The sequence below is a fragment of the Artibeus jamaicensis genome, unplaced genomic scaffold (assembly GCF_021234435.1).
Source record: "Artibeus jamaicensis isolate MK-2021 breed Jamaican fruit bat unplaced genomic scaffold, CSHL_Jam_final contig_685, whole genome shotgun sequence".
In the NCBI taxonomy this organism is placed as follows: domain Eukaryota; kingdom Metazoa; phylum Chordata; class Mammalia; order Chiroptera; family Phyllostomidae; genus Artibeus; species Artibeus jamaicensis.
The window spans coordinates 22,710,825-22,729,995 of record NW_026521924.1 but is presented as its reverse complement, the minus strand read 5'-3'; the positions used below and the strand labels follow the sequence as shown (position 1 = coordinate 22,729,995).

At 58.7% G+C, this 19,171-nt stretch overlaps 1 protein-coding gene across 1 annotated transcript; it reads left to right on the top strand.

Moving 5' to 3' along the window:
• Window positions 1-13,001: 13,001 nt before the first annotated feature.
• Window positions 13,002-18,979, top strand: EMILIN3 (elastin microfibril interfacer 3). Its single transcript, XM_037164337.2, has 4 exons — window positions 13,002-13,168; window positions 14,470-14,592; window positions 15,555-15,778; window positions 16,062-18,979. Exons 1-4 carry the CDS (start codon window positions 13,002-13,004, stop codon window positions 17,846-17,848), a joined length of 2,301 nt encoding a protein of 766 aa, XP_037020232.2. The 3' UTR covers window positions 17,849-18,979.
• Window positions 18,980-19,171: the final 192 nt, after the last annotated feature.

Sequence of the window (19,171 nt, the reverse complement as noted above, 5' to 3'; positions counted from 1 at the left end):
TGCCAAGAACAGAACTGGGAGCCTTGGGGGTCTTGCTTTCCCTCACAGAACTCCATCATCAGAACCAAAAGACATGCAGGTTCCTCTCACTCCTGTCAGTCGTAGTCAAATCAGTTCCACTTTGCTGGGGGTTTTGGTTTTTGTTTTTTTGTTTGCTGATATGTTTTTATAACCCCACATGAGATGATTGATCCCATTCACCTCTTCGACATCTGTGAAGCCCGAGAACCTCTCCTCAATTGAACCTCTGGGTGAGGGCTGCCCTGCTTTAGAGCTCTGGGGTCAGCCAGCAGCAGGCCTGGCCGCACGCACAGGCAGGGCCTCTAGACCAAGAGGGCTGGCTCCCTCCCTGCCAGACATTGGGGACCAGCAGCAGAGAGCTTTGGGTGACAATCAGATGCTCGGTTTCAGGAGAGAGCTTGGTGCAGGAACTTATCAGAGAGCTGGGCTAGCAGCCTTTGGAGCTGCTGGGAGGACCCCCAGAACCCATTCCTGTCCCTGAAAGATGGGGACCCAGAGCGCTCCCTCCTGGGGTACCACAAGGCACAAGCCGGCCTGCCCGTTGGACCTGAGCCTTGGGAATAAAAGCCGAGAGAAGGCGAAAGGATCCGCTTCTCTCCCAGCACCGCTCCCGCTGCATCCCATCCGTGTTGATAGGCTGCGTTTGCATTTTTGTCTGTCTCGAGATATGTTTCATTTTCCTTTTGATGTACTGTTTGACCCAGAAGTTGTTCCAGACGTGTGCTGTTTACGTTCCACGTCTTTGTGAGTTTGCCCGCTTCCTTCACTGTTACTGATTTCCAATGTCACTTCACTGCGGTCAGAGAAGATACTTGGAGTGATTTCAGATGAACAATTGAAGAAAATGTGGTATATCTGTGCACACACTGGAGTATCACCCAGCCTGTAAAAGGAAGGAAATCTTGCTGTTTGCAACAATGTGAACGGACCCAGAAAACAGCATGCTAAGAGACAGAAAGGCAGACGCTGTCTGCTCTCACTGATATGTGGGATCTAAAAGAGTTGAATTCATAGAAGCAGAGAATAGAACGGTGCTGGCCAAGGGGGCCGGGGGGTGGGCGTGGGGGGAGACGTTGATCTAGGGGCACAGCGTCTGGGTGATGGAGGGTGAGCAGGCCCTGGAGCTGTAACGTACGGCAAGGTGGCTGCAGTGAGTAATGCCTGTTATATGCCTGAAATTTGTTAAGACAGGTTTTCTTGTTGTCACACAAAAAAATTAACTGTGAGGTGATGGATGCGTTAATTAGCTTGATTTTGGTAATCCCTTCACAATCCGTCAGTGTAAACATCATGTTGTACATGCTTTTTTTTTTTTTAAGATTTTATTTTATTTGTTTTTAGAGAGAAAGGAAGGGAGGGAGAAAGAGAGGGAAACATCAATGTGTGGTTGCCTCTCTCACCCCCCGAACTGGGGACTCGGCCAGTAACCCAGGCACGTACCCTGACTCGGAATCAAACCAGCGATCCTTTGGTTTGCAGTCTGGTACTCAAACCACTGAGCTACACCAGCCAGGGCATGTACACCTTAAATAGATATAATTTTACCTGTTAATTATACCTCAGTAAACCTGGAAAAATTAGAACCTAATAATAAAATTTACATTGAGTTCCAAAGGAAAAAAAGGCAAAGCGAAGACAGTAAGCACCTGAGGGAACTCAGCAGTCAGGAGAGAGACTGAAGTTCACTCTGAACTGCAGGAGACAAACCACAGCCTGCACAGCCACAGGAGAAAGAAAACAAAACAATACGAGAGAGCACTTTACATTGTATCCTCACCCGAGGATGTATTTATTGATTTTGGAGAGAGAAAGAGAGAGAAACATCAACTGGTTGCCTCCCCTAGGTGCCCTGACCGGGGATCGAACCCAAAGCCTAGATACCTGCCCTGACCAGAATCAAACCGCAGCCGTTTGGTGTATGGGACGATGCTCCAACCAACTGAGCCACCCGGCCAGGCGAAAGAGCGCTTTTAAAAAATCCGATGCAAACAGGAAATCCTTTCCTGAACTAGGAAATGAGATTTTAAATTTAAAATAAATTGGAGGAGAGGGTGGGGAACTGGGAAACCAAGTAGAAGAGATAATGCAAAACCCTGAGCAAAAATAGAATACAGAAATTGTGTGGAGAAAAGAACAGCCCAGGAGGGGAGAGACCCAGGAGACGTAATATGTGAATAATAAACCTAGAAGGAAAAAAGCAATGAATGGAGGAGAAGCAGTAACTTGAAAACAAGAAAACGAGACAGAAAAATCCCCATAGTTTGAAGACAGACTTGGGTTTGAAAGGGTTCATTGATTTCTAGGCAGGAATAATGGAAAAAAACAAACATCCAGGCGAAGCCTGGGAAGATTCCTGAATTCCATGATTAAAAGGAAAATTCTTACAAGCTTCCCAAATGAACAAGTTACATGGGAAAAAAAAGAGAGATGGGGGGGGAGTGGAAAATAAGACTAGAACTGCACATCTCATTTGCCAGCAAAGAGCAAAGCATCCTGTGCCAGCCAAGGTGTTACTCACCTGCCCAGGAAAGAAAAAAACACAAGGGTCCAGTGAACTTCCCTGTACAAGGGACCACCTGAGAAAGGAACCGAACAAGGCAGACCATGGAAAGAGGAAGAGAACCTACCATTCATATGTAGTTAGCTCCACATGGACAGTGACAGATTAGGTGGAATTTGTAACATAAACACTAAATGATTTTCTTAAACTGAGGCTGTGCCATCAGACCTATTGCTAGCCTACAACTAAAAGTGCTAAATGAGCTTGGCAAAAGGCAGGCGTTGAGGAGGGGAAGGGGGGCCAGCAAAAGCATTTTAAACATGTCTGTTGGGTGGGGGGAGAAGGGAGCAGGGGAGGGAGCCCCTCAGCGGGAGGAAGTGGTTGAGACCTTGTCGAGAAGGAATAGAAAGTCTTTTCGCGATGAAAACCGGGAAGGGGCAGGTCAGCTCGAGTGGAAGACGACAGAGAGGAGAGCTTCCAAAATGGGAAGGGATGAGGAGGGATGACCAGCAGGGCCCTTCAGTTGTTCCGCCCTTTTCCCTCTCTTTTTCTAATGTAAAAAACCTTGCATTATGGAAACTTCTCAGTACACACTACAAGAGGGGGAATAGCGCAAGGAATCTCCGCGGAACCGAGGCCAGGATTCCTTCCTATTTTTTTTTTGTTAATGCTGGAAAAAAACATTGATCGTTTCAAAATGCTGCAGCATTTCCATGTTCTCTTTTGCCCAGCAATTCATTTAGAATTGACACACTTTTGTAGAAACCGACCCTCGTCCGCATTGATCAAAAGAGCTCTTCTCCTTTAGTTGTTATTCTGATCTCCAGCAACTCCAAAAATACACGTTTGTAAATTGATTCACAAGTTATGCTGTTTTCCTGGCGAGCATTTTAGCTTCCCCGTGGTTGACTTTTTTATGGCAGGCAACTGGGAAAAAGTCACAGAATGCTAACTCTTTCTGATTACCAAGACCTTTTTTTTTATTTAGGTTTTATTTATTTACCTTTAGAAAGACGGGGAGAGAGGGAGAGAAACATTGATGTGCAGGAGATTCATGGATTAGTTAGTTGCCTCTCTCACGACCCCAACTGGGATTCTGGCCCACAATCCTGGCAGGTGCCCTTGAGTGAGAATCAAACCAGCGACCCTTTGTTTCTCAGGCCGGCACTCAGTCCACTGAGCCACACCGGCCAGAGACTGTTTAAAATCCCACAGTTTTCACAGATCTCTGTGCTTCTTAATGGGCCATGTCGACCAGCCCACCTTCTCTCCATTTCACCTGACTTGGACGGTATCAGTCACTCCATTTTGGTGCCAGCTGTTAACGAGTGTGGAAAACTCTGCACCATCATTTAATTCCCTGGGAAGCCTCTAGATTCTTGGTGAAAAAAAAATGGCAATAGAGTGCGCTTAAATACTCACCATTACTGAGAAACTACAGCCACCTTTGTTCAAGACGTGGGAACCCCCCCCCCCGTAGGAAATGTTCGCAGGAGGGCAGGCTGGTGACAGCAGCCAGCAAGAAAGGGCACCCAGCAATGCCAGCCTTTGTCGGGCTGGTCCCAAACACTCACAGTTTCCATCACGTTTTCTTTCCTTTCTCACTGCGAATGTGTGACTCGTTCTGTCTCCACACAGCTGACACTGGAGCCCCGTGGAATCATTCACATGCCTGGGTTTCAGGTCATTTATTTTAAGGTGCCGTCGTGTTTCTGCCGGCCCTGAGTCCGTCTTTCTCCGGGAACCTCCTCCCACTCTCCCCAGATCCACACTTACAGCCCTGGAGAAGCCCCGGACGCCTTGTTTTGTCCCCAGCCTCAAGCTGTCCAGCCAGGGCTCTGGTCAGTGGGAAGTCCCTGGGGCCCGGCAGCCACCACACTCCCAGCTACCACCACCTTGTGGCCCAGTCTCTCCGAGGCCCTTTCCCTACAGCCTTCCCGCAGACCAGCCCTTGGCCCCAGACCTGGGGAGAAAACCTCGCTGCCTTTTACCACAAGAAGCCCTGGCCATTAATCAGAAGTTCTTCCTTCCTCCTGCCTCCCCCTCCTCCCTCCCTCCTCCCTCTGGCCTGAGTGTAGTCCCTTTGGGGGGGCGGGTGTGGAGGGAGGGTTCCCCTCTCTCCATGTCTCCAGCCTCTCCTTCTCTGCTCCATCCCCTCTGCTAAGAACCGTGCTTGGCTCCTCCCTCTCAGAACCCCAGCTTTCTGTGGGCATCATCCACTCATCTGCCCTTGTCTCCCGGCCACTGCTCCTCGCTGCCCCAGTCTGTCTCCACTCCCCACCCCCTTCAGCATCCTTCGCCCTGTTTGGGCCTAGCTTGGTCCAGGCAAAGGTCCTCACTGCTTTCTCTCTGGGTTGGGAAACCCACACCCTCCCTCACTTTCCGCTTCTCCGAGTCCTCTCTCTCCCACTCTCTTCACTGCCCACCCCCCATGGCCTCCTCCGACCACCTCTCCTCCACCGACTCTTCTTCCTTGTCACTTTGAACATCCCCAGCTTTCCTTTCACACCGCGCAGGCCCCTTGGGAGGTCTCTTCATTCCCATGGTCTGAACTTTTGCCAGTGAGTCAACTTCTCTCCAATCGCAGATCCGCCAGATGGGGCAGGTTTTAAACCAACTTATTTTTGTTACGCTAACTCTTTTTCGGGTCTTTATTTCCCCCTGCATCAGGAGTCGTCAGCGCGTTCTGAGGTGGGTGGCCCTCTCCAGGGCGGAGTGGACAGATCCCTGCTCCTGCCGTGAGGGCCACGTGACTGGCCCCTGGATGTCCAGCCTCAGAGCCCTCCAGGTGGGGAAACCACTTCTGTTGCTGACAGTTTGGGCTCTGGATGCAATGGTTGATCCCCTGATTATGGGGAAAGGAGGAGGGTGAGGTTTGGGGGAAGAGAGGGGGGTGCCTGGGCAGGAAGGCTGGAGAGCCTGGCGAGGTAGGGGACAGGATGGGACACCTTGAGGACCCAAAGCTGAGAGGTGGCCGGTGGTGGAGCAGCTGCCTGGGAGGTGCCCGGCCAGTAGAATGAGGGGAGGACCACCGCAGGCCAGCCGGGGTCCCAGTGCCTCACACAACTGTCCAGGTAGAGTCCTCTCGCCCTCTGAACAGGTGGCCTTGGCCAGCTGTCTCAGAGGAGTGAGGTCGCCAGGACCCCAGGTTGGCCACTTCCCCATGGCTTTGACGGGAACTCTGGCTACCAGTGGGCTGAATGTGGGGGGGAAGGGGCAGTGGATAAACGGGACCCCTCAGCTCCCTCCATATCCTGGCCACCCACCTCCTCCAGGGTATCTGCGGGCACCTCCGGTTTCACATGGCTTCCCGACACATGTGTGCATGTGTGTGACACATGTGTGCCTCCCCTCTTTCCTTGTCACAGAGAAAATGACCCCCAAGCAAGAAACCTGGAGTCACCTGGAGCCCCTCCAAAGTTACCAGGGCTTACCGGTTCCCCTGAGCCATCAGATGCTTCCCACCTCCCCCCACCCGTACCTGCGGGGCAGCAGTCTGGCCTCCCAACCAGCTCAGCTGCCCTTTCCCTGCCCCCCTCCCAACACACACCCAGGCGCTGTGCTGTGGGTGGCTAAGGGGACAATGGGCCCTCACAGAGGGGGCAGGGCAGGGGTGTGAGGGAAGGAGGAGCTGAGATTGCAGATGCAGTCAGGGGCGGGGTAGGGATGAGACACACCGGGGGTGGGGGCAGGATGCCCTAATCCCTGTGCAGCAACGCTCCCCCCCCAGGCGGGGGAGGGGGGCGGAATACAGTCCTACCGTGGGAGCCTCCTGCCTGCCCTTTCCCAAAGGAACTGGGGCGCCTGCCGTGCAACGCCAGTATAGCCGGGACTGCGGGAGTCACTGGGTGCAGAGACTCAGCCTGGGGAGGGCCCCGTTGGGCAGACGGTATGTGGCGAGAGCAAGCGGGTGGGCTGCTCCGGGGGGTCAGAGTGGTTGGGCCCTGGCAGAGAGCCCTTGGAATAGATGCCAAATATATCATCTAGCCCTCAGCGCGAGATGGGTGGGGGAGACAGAGGCCTGGGGCCCTGCCATGGTGTGGGACCCACAACCCTGACCTTGGCCCTGACCCATCTCTCCAGCCAGCTCGTGGAAGCCTGGCAGCCCTGCCCTCTAACGCCTGCCCTGTCTCATTTTCAGCATCTCATGCCCGGACCCCGGCACCAGCCTCCACAGTGCACTGTCCTCTTGACCACAGAGTGACCCGTCCACACCCACAGTTCGCCAGCACAGCAAACACAGGCAGTGGAGTGGGCCGTGCATCAAGCAAGGACTGTCAGTCAGGAGGAGGGCTCCGTGTGGAAAGACCATGATGGTGACATAGAAGTGGCAGGTGAGTGGATTCTCAGGGCGGAAGACCAAGTGCCTCTGTGTACCACCTCCCGAGGCCTCAGCCTGCACATGTTCTCCCCACATCCGGCTACACCCTCTCCTTAGCCCCTCACTGTCGCTGGAGCAGGGCCCCCACCAGGGAGTCTCCTGACCCCTCCTGGGCTGTCTCCCAACTTGCAGCCGCCTCTGCCTGCCCCTGTGCTCCTAGCACCGAGCAGGTGCCCAGCAACTGTCCTGGGGAAATTAAGGAACTAAGGCAGAGCAGGTCTGAGATGAGGGCAGCGTCTGGGCGGAGGTCAGGTCCTGCCTATCCTAGCATGAGTTGCCATAGCAACCACCTGCCCCACCCCCACCCCAGTGGACGGTAGCCCTCTCCCCAGCCTGGCTTGGCTCGTCCGCCCCCACCCCTTGCATGCCTGCCTCCTCTGCCACCAGCGGTAATCCTGTGTGGTTTTTACTCCGCTGCCCATGAATAGATGAGTTAGAGGAGGGCAGGCATGAGCCCTTCCCGGGGCCTTATGCCCCTCCCCTCCACTATGGAGCAGCCCCCCTTCCCCCTGGAATCGGGCGGCTGTGCCACCCACTCTTGTCAGCAGCCGCCTTCCCGAGGCCCCGACTTGCTTGCGACAGCCTCCTCAGCCTGGCTCTGGCTGCCCTGCGGCTGGTACGGGGAGCACAGGCCCTGCCCGCCTGGCTCGCTGAGCGCTCCTCTCTCCGCACACGTGGTCTCCCCTGACCTGATGTTTTGTCTCTCTTCCGCCTGGCACCTCCCAGAATCTTTCCCACACTCACAGTTCCCAAGTCAGCCAGCAAGGCCTGTCAGCTCTCTGTCCTAAAAGCCTCTGGGATCTACCCCTGGGTCCCCGCCCCCAACTGCCCGCCCTATCCCTGTAAGCAGCTGCTGCCTCCCTGGCACCTTCCCCCAGTGCTCTGTGCAGTGACAGCCAGGGGACATTTTTCAAGACAGTTCTGGATGCATCGATCCTCTGCTGTGCAATTGGGCTCTTCACCAGGGTATTCAGGCCCCTCTTCATGGGGCCCGACCCCCCAGAGCTCTGCAGGGTTCCCCATGCGCAGTGGACTGTGCCCGCCCCCAGGGATGTTTGCTTCCTTCAGGGGGGCTGCAGGGACATTTCTGGCTCAACCCCTTGCACCTCTTCCTCTGCGAGCCCACGCCTCCTGGACCTTAGCGAGTGTCACATGTATTGTCCCCCTCTGATTTCCAGCGGAGTCTAGACGTGGCCTGACCCAGAGGAGCCTCAAACACGCCCCCTCCCAAAGTGAGGAGGCCAGCCTTTGGTCTCCCCTATCAGCCAGTTGCTGGCCATGGGGCAGGGGCGGGGGGGGTGGTTTGGAGCTTCCCAGGGGAGGTGGCTCACAGGAAGGGCCGCCCTGAGCATCCACAGCCATCACCCCACGGTGGGGGGAGTGGGCGGGCTGTCTGGTTTCGGGGGCCTGGCAGGGCCCCAGCAACATCCGCCACACCCCCGCTGAGTGGTTCTCAGGCAGATTCCCGAATGATCCAGGTGTGTGTGGATACTCTGTTCATCGGCGAGGGCCTTTCCCAAGCCCACAGCTGGGCGGCTGCCCCTGGAGAAGGCCCCGCCCATGGCAGTCAGCACTTAAGTGAGCGGAAAGAAGCCCAGGCGTCCACTCCTCTGAGAAGCACTCCAAGCCCCACCTGCTCACCGAGAGTCCCTTTTGGGCCCAGCCGTGCAGATGGGAGCATAAGCCCGAGTCCTCATTTAGTCCTCACGGCAGCCATTTTACAGACAGGAAGACAGAGGCTCAGAGTGGGGACGTGACTGCAGGAAGGTCACGCAGGTGGAAGAGGGGGGATTCAAACCCAGGTCCAATGAACTCCCTCTCTGGTTCCTTTCCCCAGTGTGTGAATGGCCCCAGGGCGAAGCCCTTCTTGCCCATCATGAGAGACTGGAGAGTTGAAGGTCATCTCTGTGCCCCACAACAGAGCTCAGCTAAACTCAGGGTCCCCAAGGGCCACATCTGGCATTTGCAAAAGTTGGGAGGCCCATGCATATGTTTTGCATGCCATTTGCATAATGGTGGCATCTGGTTTGCATGTGTCCACATGGAGGGCCCATCAGCACTGCACAATTTTTTTTTTTAAAGATTTTATTTATTTATCTTTAGAGGGGAAGGGAAGGAGAGAGGGAGAGAAATATCAATGTATGGTTGCCTCTTGTGTGTCCCCCTGCTGGGAACTGGTCTGCAACCCAGGTATGTGCCCTGACTGGGAATCGAACCGTGGTTGCTTGATTCCCAGGCCCGCGCTCAATCCACTGAGCTACACCAGCCAGGGCAGCACTGCACAATTTTTAAGCGCCTTCTAAGCAGCTCTCGATGGCAGTCCATCCTGGCTTTACAGAGGCCAGGTCCACGATTTCCAGACTCTCTCCCGCACTCACCTTGGGGCATACATCTACACACCCCCAGGGACCTGGAGAGGCCATGCTCCTCCTGCCCCGTTGGAAGGGATCACTCCCAACCGCTGCCCCCAGAAACGCGTGTGGATTTGACAGTAACGTTTTTTGAAGCGGTGGGGGTGTAATCAAAATGCCGGCTGGGCTTTGAGCACGCTGATGTTTACGTTGAGGAGAGTGAGCCAGGCAAAGAGCCTCGCTGCACAGAACTTTCCAAGGTGGCCCTGTGTGCAGGGAGGTGGACTGCGCAGGCTCAGAAGAAAGGAAATAGGGTGGGGGTGGTGGGCTGGGACAAAGGGCTGGTGGGGCTTGGGGCCATATCCTGGGGTGGGTGCCACCGCCAGCTGGCTCTGGGGGACTCTCCCCCAGGGGCAGCGGGCTCATCTGTGGTGGGAGAGACTTGTGCCAGAAAGCCAGCAGGGTCAGCGCTGTCTGCCTCTGTCTCTTGTAGGGGAACTACATTCCGTAAAACTCTGCGAGGCTTTCACTGGTCTCCGCAAAAAGCAGAGAACATCCTGGGTGAGGTGGAAGGAGCCTGGAGAGGGGACAGGAACCTGGGAGTCCGAGAAATCCATGGAGGCCTGCAAGGGCTCTGCCAGGTGAGCCGGGCACCCGGCGAGCCAGCCTGCCTCGGCCCCCAGCAGCCCCTGGAGGAAGGAGGGATGGTGCAGGGTCTGGTAGAGGCTCCCACTCAGGCCCCCCACGGTGCCACTTACTGAGGGCCCTAAATACAAGCGGTTACACTCCCTGTCCAGGGTCATCTTGTCGTCCTGACAGCATCCCCTGTTCTTCTTGAAGAGAGAAGGGGCACGTCTGTCACCAGGGCCCCGTGGGGTTGGGAAAGCCGGCCTCTGCGTAAGTGCATAGGGGTTGGGGTGGCGTGGACCGAGTGTGCTGGATGTGGCTGTGCGCGTCCCCGTGAACAGAAAGCATGAGCCTGTATGTGGCCCCTCAGCCCGCCTCCACCCAGGTGTGGAAAGTCCAGTCTGAGTGTGTGTGTGGGAGGGGGCATGATTGGCTGCTGCCCTCCTCTGCCTCTGGCCTGCAGAGGTTTTCTGTCTGGCAGATTCAAAGTGGCCTCATCGTCTGTGGGGGAGACCCCAACCTCTGGCTGGATCCAGCCAAGACCCTGAGCGTCTCCCCCACGACGTCCTCTGCCTCCACCAGGAAGGGGCCCGGTGCTGGCTCCTGAAACTGTTCTAATTAAAGAGGGAACATGGTGTTTGATGTCAGCCACCTGGGAGAGGGGGAAGCGGGTCCGACTGTCCTCCCAGCCCCTTGCTACGTGGACTTTTCCATGTTCAGACAGGATCTGGGGAGCCCTCCTCCCTGTGAGTCGTGGGCCCCACATCCGGGCTGGGGAAAGGAAGTGAGAGGAAGGGGCGGGACCCCTTGGAAAAGGATCATGGTTTCTGGGCTCGGGAGGGGGTCCCTTCCAGAGCTGGCTGGGCAGTGTGCTGCCTGGCAGTCAGAACCCAGCCTGGGCCGAGCAGCAGGGCTCTGCTCATTGCCCGCTCAGGCGCCTCTCACTTTCCAAGAAGCGGAAATTCAGCAGTGACAGGATCAAGAGTGTGTTTGGGACACTTTTTTTCCCTGCCCTCAGCAAAATGACTTGTGACAGCCCTGTTAAAGGCTGGAGATCATGCTAGCACACTCGGTGGATGTGTGGCAGAGGGCGAAAGACTGTCTTACACAGGCACCATTCGGCTGCCAGGGTCGGAAGCCCATTGGAGCCAGTTCTAGTGCAGTGGGTTATAGGAAGCAGGCAGGGGTTGGGGGTCAGGAGATGGCCACTCCCTGGGCTCCTCTGAGTGCCGGAGCCTCTTGACTCCTCCCCACTCTGTGCAGTTCCCTCCCTCGGTTCCCTGCTGGCCCGCAGCACTGTGGCTGCAGCATGCCATGACTCTGTCCTCTCACCGCCCCTCGGGGCCCCTGCAGTGGGTCAGACAGAGTCTCTTCCCCTCTTTTAGGGGAGGGGAACCTTATAGTGTGACCTTATGTGGAAACAGCATCTTTGCAGAGCGATTACTTCAGATGAGGTCATACTGGATTAGCCTGGGCCCTCAGTTCAATGACTGGTGTCCTTCTAAGAAGAGAAGAGACAGAGAAAAGGCCGGGTGCAGAAGGCCCATGTGCAGGGGAGAGCACATGTGAAGACAGACGTGGGCGCTGGCGTGATGCAGCTGCAAGCCAAAGAATGCCAGCGATGGCCAGGAGCCCCCAGAAGCTGGACGAGGAAAGGCAGGGTCCTTCCCTAGAGTCTCTGCAAGGAGTAAGGCCCCGTGCACCCCTTGATTTCAGGTCTCTAGTCTCCAGGAGTGGGGAAGAATAGATTGGTGTTGTTCTAAGCCACGAAGTTTGTGGTGATTTGTCGTGGCAGCCCTAGGAAGCTGACACAGCGCCCACCTTGCAGCTGGATCCCTCAGCCTCTGTGTCTCCATTTCCAAGCCCCGGAGGCGGACCCACATTCCACTGAGGCTGGGAGAGGACAGAGGCGTGGATGTGGGCTTCAGAACTGCCCCATTCCGGCACCTTTGATATCATCGCTTTACCCAGAGGGTGCAGACTTTCATCTGAAAGTCAGGTTGGTGCAAGTTCTCTCCGGGTGTGCTTCAGAGTCCCTTGCCTTCTGCACACCTACCAGCGACTTGGGTGAAGACACAGAAGGCTGTGGTCACCTGTGAGGATGAGACAAAGACAGGAAGAAGTGCCACTCCCTTGGACCCTGCATCAGGACTCAAAACCGTTCCTGCAGGTCGGAATGTCAACAAGATGATGCTGTGTGGAAGGACGACTGCAAAGGCCCTGCTTGGGTTTCCGGAGACAGTTTCTCAAGGGAAATAAATCTGGAGGAAGCCTGGCTTAACAGCGGCTCTTTGTGAGAAACACCTAAAGCGTGTCTTTGGCCAGACGCAATGAGCCAGTGCTGTGGTCCAGCTAGCTAAGAGCTTAGCCGCACAGAAAGCGGCAGAGCATGCTTGGCTGAGCTGGCAAGGTGAGGTGAGTTTGGGGCTCAGGGTAGCCGTACCTAGGAGACAGAGACAACATGGGACCGCACCAGGAAACCAGAGGAAACCAAAGTTAGCCAACGGGGAAGGTCTGGGCCCTATTACAAGTAGGTGGCTGCCAAGGTGTTGCTGGCACACCTCAAAATACCGTCCTCTTAGCTTCGGGGCCCTGGACCACGGTCCCCAGGTGTACACCAGGTTTTAAGACCAGTGTGTCCAGACGGTGGGTGGGTGGTTCCTGTATAGCCCCGCATCCAGGCCGGCCCCCAGGGTTTGGCTTCTCGGCAGTGCCCTCTGGATGCCGGCCTGGCCGTGGATGGGTGTGTTTGGGGAGTCGCCCAGGGCGCGGTGGTCCGCGCCCCCACCACCCAGGGGCTCCTCCCTTCTTAACCTCTTGCTTTCAGGCGGCCCCTCGCAAATCAGCTCGGAGCCGGGGCGGGGGGCTGGCGGCAGAGAGGGGGCCGGCGGAGGAGAGTGGTGCGGCCCCAAGTTTATGCTAATCCTCGCAGAGCCCGCCTCCCGCCTCCAGCGCCGGCCACTCCGCGGGACGCAGCCTCTGCGGAGCGCCAGGCGGCGGGGCCAGCAAGCTCCGGGAGCCGCGAGCAGCGGTGGGACCCCGGCAGCGAGCGGCGGGGCGCCGCGGCGGACGGACACCGGCGGGGGCCCACGCGGGGCCAGGTGGGGACCCGGGGGCGGTGATGGGCCGCCGCCGCCTGCCGGTCTGGCTGTGTGCCTTCGCCGCGCTGCTCTCGGGGGCGCAGGCCAAGGGCACCCCTCTCCTCGCCCGGCCTGCGCAGCCTGGTGCAAACCGCTACAGCTTATACACGACGGGATGGCGCCCGCGACTGCGCCCGGGGCCACACAAGTAAGCGCGGGCCGCGCGGTGGGCGGGAAGTGAGAGGGATGGGCCCGCGACGCAGCTCCCACCTGCCTCGATCGCGCGCGTGTGGGGGAGGCAGGGTGCTGGCCACCGAGGCCTCGGTTCGGAGGCGGCGGCTCCCGGAGGCCAAGCCTCTGCCGGCCGGGCGCCCCACGCCTCGGGAGGCTGCGGGGCTGGCGAAGAAAAATAAGCTGAGGGGGCCTGGCGCGGCAGCGGGGATCCTGGCAGTGCCCGCGGAAACCTTTCCAGCGAAGTAACATTTTCCAGCTGCGCTGTGTGCAAACCCCGGGCGCAGCAGACCAGGTGGAGGGAGGAGGGAGGGCGGTCCACACACGAGCACGCCGGGCTCTGCACACACGGTGCCTGGGCCTCCCATTGCTCCGCTGCCCCGCCAGATAGGAGATGGAACCCTGCGCCCAGCGGCCCGCCCTCTCCCTCAGTGAGCCTGGCCCCAGCAACTCCTTGGTAGCCCCAACGTGAGCTGCTGGGGGTCCTGGGTCCTGGGTTCATGTTGTGGCTCCAGAGCCCAAGAGCTGTCCACAGGTGGCTGGTTTATGCCGGGCAACCGCCACGCCAACCCCTGTGTCCTGGCTCAGCTTCTGCTCCTTAGTAAGCAGTGGCTTGCCAGCCGCCTCCACCAGGTGAAACGGGGGCTCTGTCTGGGGTGTTGGCTCAGTTTGAACGCTGGCTGTGTTGGAGAGGTTCTGTAGGAGGAGAGTGTCCAGTCCATAGCTGACACTTAGTGGGGCCTGGGCACAGCTGAGCAGGCTCCCTGAAGGACACGGTGGAAGAAGAGATCTGAGAAGGAGGAACCAGGAACAGAGGCAGGGGTCAGTCAGGGGAGGAAGAGCGAAGTGTGGTCTCGAAGGCGCTGAGGCACTAAATTGAGACCTCAGAAGCCTTGAATGCTGAGATGAGAAGTTGAGAGCCGGTGTGGAGCCGGGAAAGGGTGAGGAATGTGGCAAGGCTCTTGGTGGGGAATCCAGGGTGAGCTTCTCCTCCAGGCAGGGAGGGCAGAGGTCAGACCGAGGAAGGGCAGCTGCACCAGGCTCCTGGTTCAGTATGGGCTTAGCCCAGCGCCCACTGGGGGAGGCTGGGGTTGGAGAGACCAGTGGCTGGGCTGAGCCCCAGGCAGAGGACCCTGGCTGCCAGGCGGGAGGAGAAGTGTAGAGGAAAGGTGGGCGGTCCCATCTCCTACTGAGGCCTGCAGATGGAGGTGGGGGGGTAGGAGCTCCAGTGGGCCAGGCCCCGGCCAGGTACTCCAAGGATGCACTTCTTCCCTGCAGGGCCCTCTGTGCCTACGTGGTGCACAGGAATGTGACCTGTGTCCTACAGGAGGGAGCAGAGAGCTACATAAAGGCTGAGTACCGGCAGTGTGGATGGGGGCCCAAGTGCCCCGGGACGGTCACGTGAGTGCACCCCCATCCACCCACTCAGGATCCCTTGGCACACCCCCCAGCCCTGCCCTCAGCTGAGAGCAGCAGCCAGCTCTTCAAGGGCTGTAACTCCTTGGACTATAAGGGAGGTGACTCGGGCCCCCACACTAGTGGAAAGGAGGGACCCAGGGAGGAGTCAAGGGCAGGCTCTGCTCAGAGCCCCACCTGCAGGGGGACCAGGGGAGGGTTTCTAGGAAAGAGGCAGCACCAAGCAAGGAAGAAGCTGTGGCAAGGGGTGCGAGGGACAGGGGGGAGCAGAGGGCCACACTGGCGGTGCAGACCCAAGTGGAGCTGTGAGGACCGGGGAGAAGGCAGTGGGAGCCGGCCAGTGGGGCTCGGTCGGGCTGGACAGTGGGGGCTGAGAGAGGACGCGTGGTGTTGCACACGGGTGGGAGGCACAGCTCTGTGCTTGAAGAGGTTCAGACGCAGGTCTGAAAACAAACCCGTTTGCACAGGATGCCTGGGCACATGCCCAGGCCTGCCTTCAGTAGGTGCACAGGTACATGCTGAACAGGTGAGGGAGTGGCCCCTGGTCTGCCTTCTCCCCTGGGCCCTTCGCCTATGTGTTCAAAATCCAAGGCACCCTCTCACCAGCTTCTGTGGCCAGAGCTGTTTCCAGAGTAGGCACCACCAAAGCCAGAGTGAGATTTCTGGTGGCAGTATGAGCTCAAGGGGGTCCAGGTGGTCCTGTGGGCCTTCTGCCCTGACCCATCTCCAAGCCACGGCTAGGCTTGCTTCCACCCCATGGCCCTGTCACTTTAAGCACAGAAAAAGGAGGCTCTTGGGGGTGTTATAGAGGTGGGAAGACATCGAGACCGTATCCACGTGTCTGAGAGTGGCCCTGAACACCAGTCAGGGGGCAAGGCCACCTGCCAGCAGGCGGGTGCCTCAGCCCATGGATACAGAGCTCTGCCCTCTGCCCACCCCTGGCCCAGGTACCGCACGCTGCTCAGACCCAAATACAAGGTCGGCTACAAGATGGTGACGGAGCTCTCCTGGCGCTGCTGCCCTGGGCTCAGTGGAGAAGGCTGCCCTGAGCACCTCACAGACCACAGGCCTGCCCCACCCCAGCCGGAGCCTGAGCCTCAGATTCCCTCTGGGCAACTGGGCCCAGGCCACAGGCCCCTTCCTTCCAACAGAGCAGTCCCCAGCCCCTACGGTGAGTTTGTCCATGGGGACCTCCCCAGCGTGGTTGGCTTTTGGGAGGAGCAGGGAAGGCCACTGACCCAGGCCAGCAGAGCTTGGGCAGGGCTAGGGAGGGTGCATCCCATGCTGGGCAAAAGGATGAGTGGAGCCACCCAGGCCCCACCCAGAGCTGACAGAACTATGCCCAGCAAGGCTGGCTTAGAACAGGACATCTCTGAGTGGCTTGGCAACAGAACATTGCCAAAGAGAGAGCCAGGCCAGTGACACCTCTGGGGTTCTCTCCTCCTCTTTCCCAGGAAGGAAAGGCCCAGGGTTGTTTGGTGAGCGGCTGGAACGCCTGGAAGGTGAGGTCCAGCGCCTGGCACAAGCATATGGTACCCTCAGGGGCCTGGTGGCCAGCCACGAGGACCCCAACAGGATGGCCGGTGGCCCCAGAGTTCCTGTTACCCCTGTGGGCTTTGGAGTCATCCCTGAGGGGTTTGTGAGCCCTGGAGACAGAACTGGAGGGCCGTTCTCACCTCCCCTGGATGAGATCTTGAGCAAGGTGACAGAGGTGAGCAACACGCTACGGACCAAGGTGCAGCTGCTGGACGAGGTGCACGGGATGGCCCTCGGCCATGAGGCCCACCTGCAGCGGCTGCGAGAGACGCCCCCATCTCCGCTGACCTCCCTGGCCCTGCTGGACGACTATATGGACCAGCGGCTGCAGCGACTCTGGGGGAGCCTGCTGGATGGCTTCGAGCAGAAGCTGCAGGGTGTCCAGGATGCATGCGACCTGCGGGTACAGGAGGTGCGGCAGCAGTGTGAGGAAGGCCAGGCAGCCAGCCGGAGGCTGCACCAGAGCCTGGATGGCCGGGAGCTGGCCCTGCGTCGGGAGCTCTCACAGCTGGGGACCCGGCTGCAGGGCCTGAGTGTGGCTGGCGGGGGCAGCTGCTGCAGCCAGCTAGCGTTGATCAGTGCCCGTGTAGACGGCCTCGAGAGGAGCCTGCAGGCCGTCACTGAGGCCCAAAGGGGCCACGGACCCACCACCAGGGATGAGCTCACTCGGCTCTCTGCTGCCATGCTGCAGGGGGGTGTGGATGGATTTCTCGAGGGTCTGGAGACCCTCAATGGGACAGAGAGTGGAGGGAGGGGCTGCTGTCTGGGGATGAAGGAGGGGGAATGGGGTGCGGGCAGCTTCAGGACCACGCTGGAGGAGCGTGTGCAGAGCCTGGAGGAGCGCCTGCTGACGCTGGCCAGGGAGCTGAGCCACGACGGCACCCCACCAGGCAGGTCTGCACGGCCCCTGGTGCAGACGGAGCTGGCCGTGCTGGAGCAACGGCTGGTCTCGCTGGAGACCTCATGCACCCCCAGCACCACCTCGGCCGTCCTGAAGAACCTCGTGGCAGAGGTGAGGGCCTGGCAGAGCCAGACTGAGGCCCTTCTGCACCAGGTGACCAGCCACACGGCCTTGCTCCAGCAGCTCAATGGCACCGTGGCCGAGGTCCAGGGGCAGCTGGCAGAAGCGACGGGCAGTTCACTCCAGGGCGAGATCACCCTGCTCAAGGTCAACCTGAACTCAGTGAGCAAGTCACTCACAGGCCTCAGTGACTCCGTCAGCCAGTACTCTGACGCCTTCTTGGCCACCAATATGTCCCTGGATGAACGGGAACGCAAGGTGGAGGCTGAGGTCCACGCTATCCAGGAGCAGGTCAGCAGCCAAGGCTCACGGCTCCGCGCTGGCCACCGGCAGGTCCTGAGCCTTCGGGGAGAGCTGGAGCAGCTCAAGGCCGGTGTGGCCGATGTGGCTGGCGGGCTGAGCCGCTGCCAGGACACTGCCCAGAAACTCCAGCACGCAGTGGGCCACTTTGACCAGAGGGTGGCACATGTGGAGGGTGTGTGTGGGAAGCTGGGCCTGATGGCTGCTGACCTGGACAGCTTGCCCACGGAGTCGCTCAGGCCCAGGGAAGGCCTATGGGGCCACGTGGACCAGCTGAACCGCACACTGGCCCAGCACGCACAGGACATCGCCCGTCTCCGGGATGACCTTCTAGACTGCCGGGCCCAGCTGGCCGAGCAGGCGCGGCCCCGGCAGGCCAACTAGGTGGGCTGGACAGGACCCAAGCCCCAGATCCCACTAATCCTGGGGATATTACCCCAGATCCCAGACCACGCCTCCCAGCCTCTGGTCAGCATAGATGCCTCTTCAGAGGCCACTGAAGGCACCGTCTTGGTCCAGCTCCATGTGACTATCTGACATTAATACCCATGTGCTCAGTGCTGCACCAGCTGGACAGTTCAGGATAGCGGTCAAGGTGGGTATGACAAGCCTGAAGGCCAGGGTAGACCCAAGAGACCTCACGATCCGGTTTACCGATTGCTCTTCTGCGGACACACGAGTCGGCGCCTGTGCCGACTCAGACACCGGCCTGCCCACGGCTCCCCCTGCCCACAGGCCATAGGTGGGCCCCATGGAGGCCTCTGGTCCTTTGTCCCCTCAGCTTTTCTCCCCAGCCACTTGGGCTCAGTGCCTGCAGGACGGTGCCACCAGTGGCACTGTCCTCACACGTGGCAGTTTCACAGGTGCTGTTTCTGAACCAAGGACCAGAGGTCTCCACCGCCCCAAAGACCCTCAGGACGGTGCAGAAACACAGGTCAGCCCAGCGTCCTCTGTATTCCTTATGGTTGGTCCTCCCTCAAGGTGAGGGCTCAGGCAGCTGTACATTCCCAGAGGAGGGCAGTGGGTCCAGGCAATCTGTTTGGAGAATCCCCTCCCTGCCAACTGATGCTTTTCCTTCTCTTCCCCAAAGATGTTTTCAGGGCACTCTGGTCCCCACAGTCCTCTCCTTCCCATTCAGGGGAAATCGTTAGGCCTCACGGTCTGAATGAGGCCAGGCCCTGGGCTGGAGGCCACGACTGGAAGGAGAGGGCTCCCGGCCTGGTTTCAAACATCCTTGCAAACCGGGTGACCGCGAGGTCACGAGAAGTGCAGGTAGGACACTGCCAAGGACAGTCTACAGATGCAGGTGTTCGTCTGGCCTGTGCAGTCCCAGAGACCCAGACACGATTCTCTGCCGAGGCTCCTGGCCTCAGTTTCCCTGCAGCAGCACAGGCCCTGCCCTGCTGTCTTGCAGGTCCCTGTAGCCCTGCCTTCTCGTTTCTCGACATCTGGTATTCTGCCCTCCACTGCGGTGCTACTGGGGGAGGGCAGGCGTGCATTAAAGCTTTTAGCCTCTCCAAAGGGTATCTGCCCTCTCCAGTGGTGCTGCTGGGGGCGGGGAGGCTGCCACGGGGTGTCAGCCCTGCTTCCCGCAGCTCCTTGGGCAGGAGCTGGCTCAGCAGCTGTGTGGACACTGAACTGACCAGCAAAGGCGAGGAGAGGGCAGCAGGCCAACCTCCACCTGTCTGGCAGGGTTTGGGGCTGCAT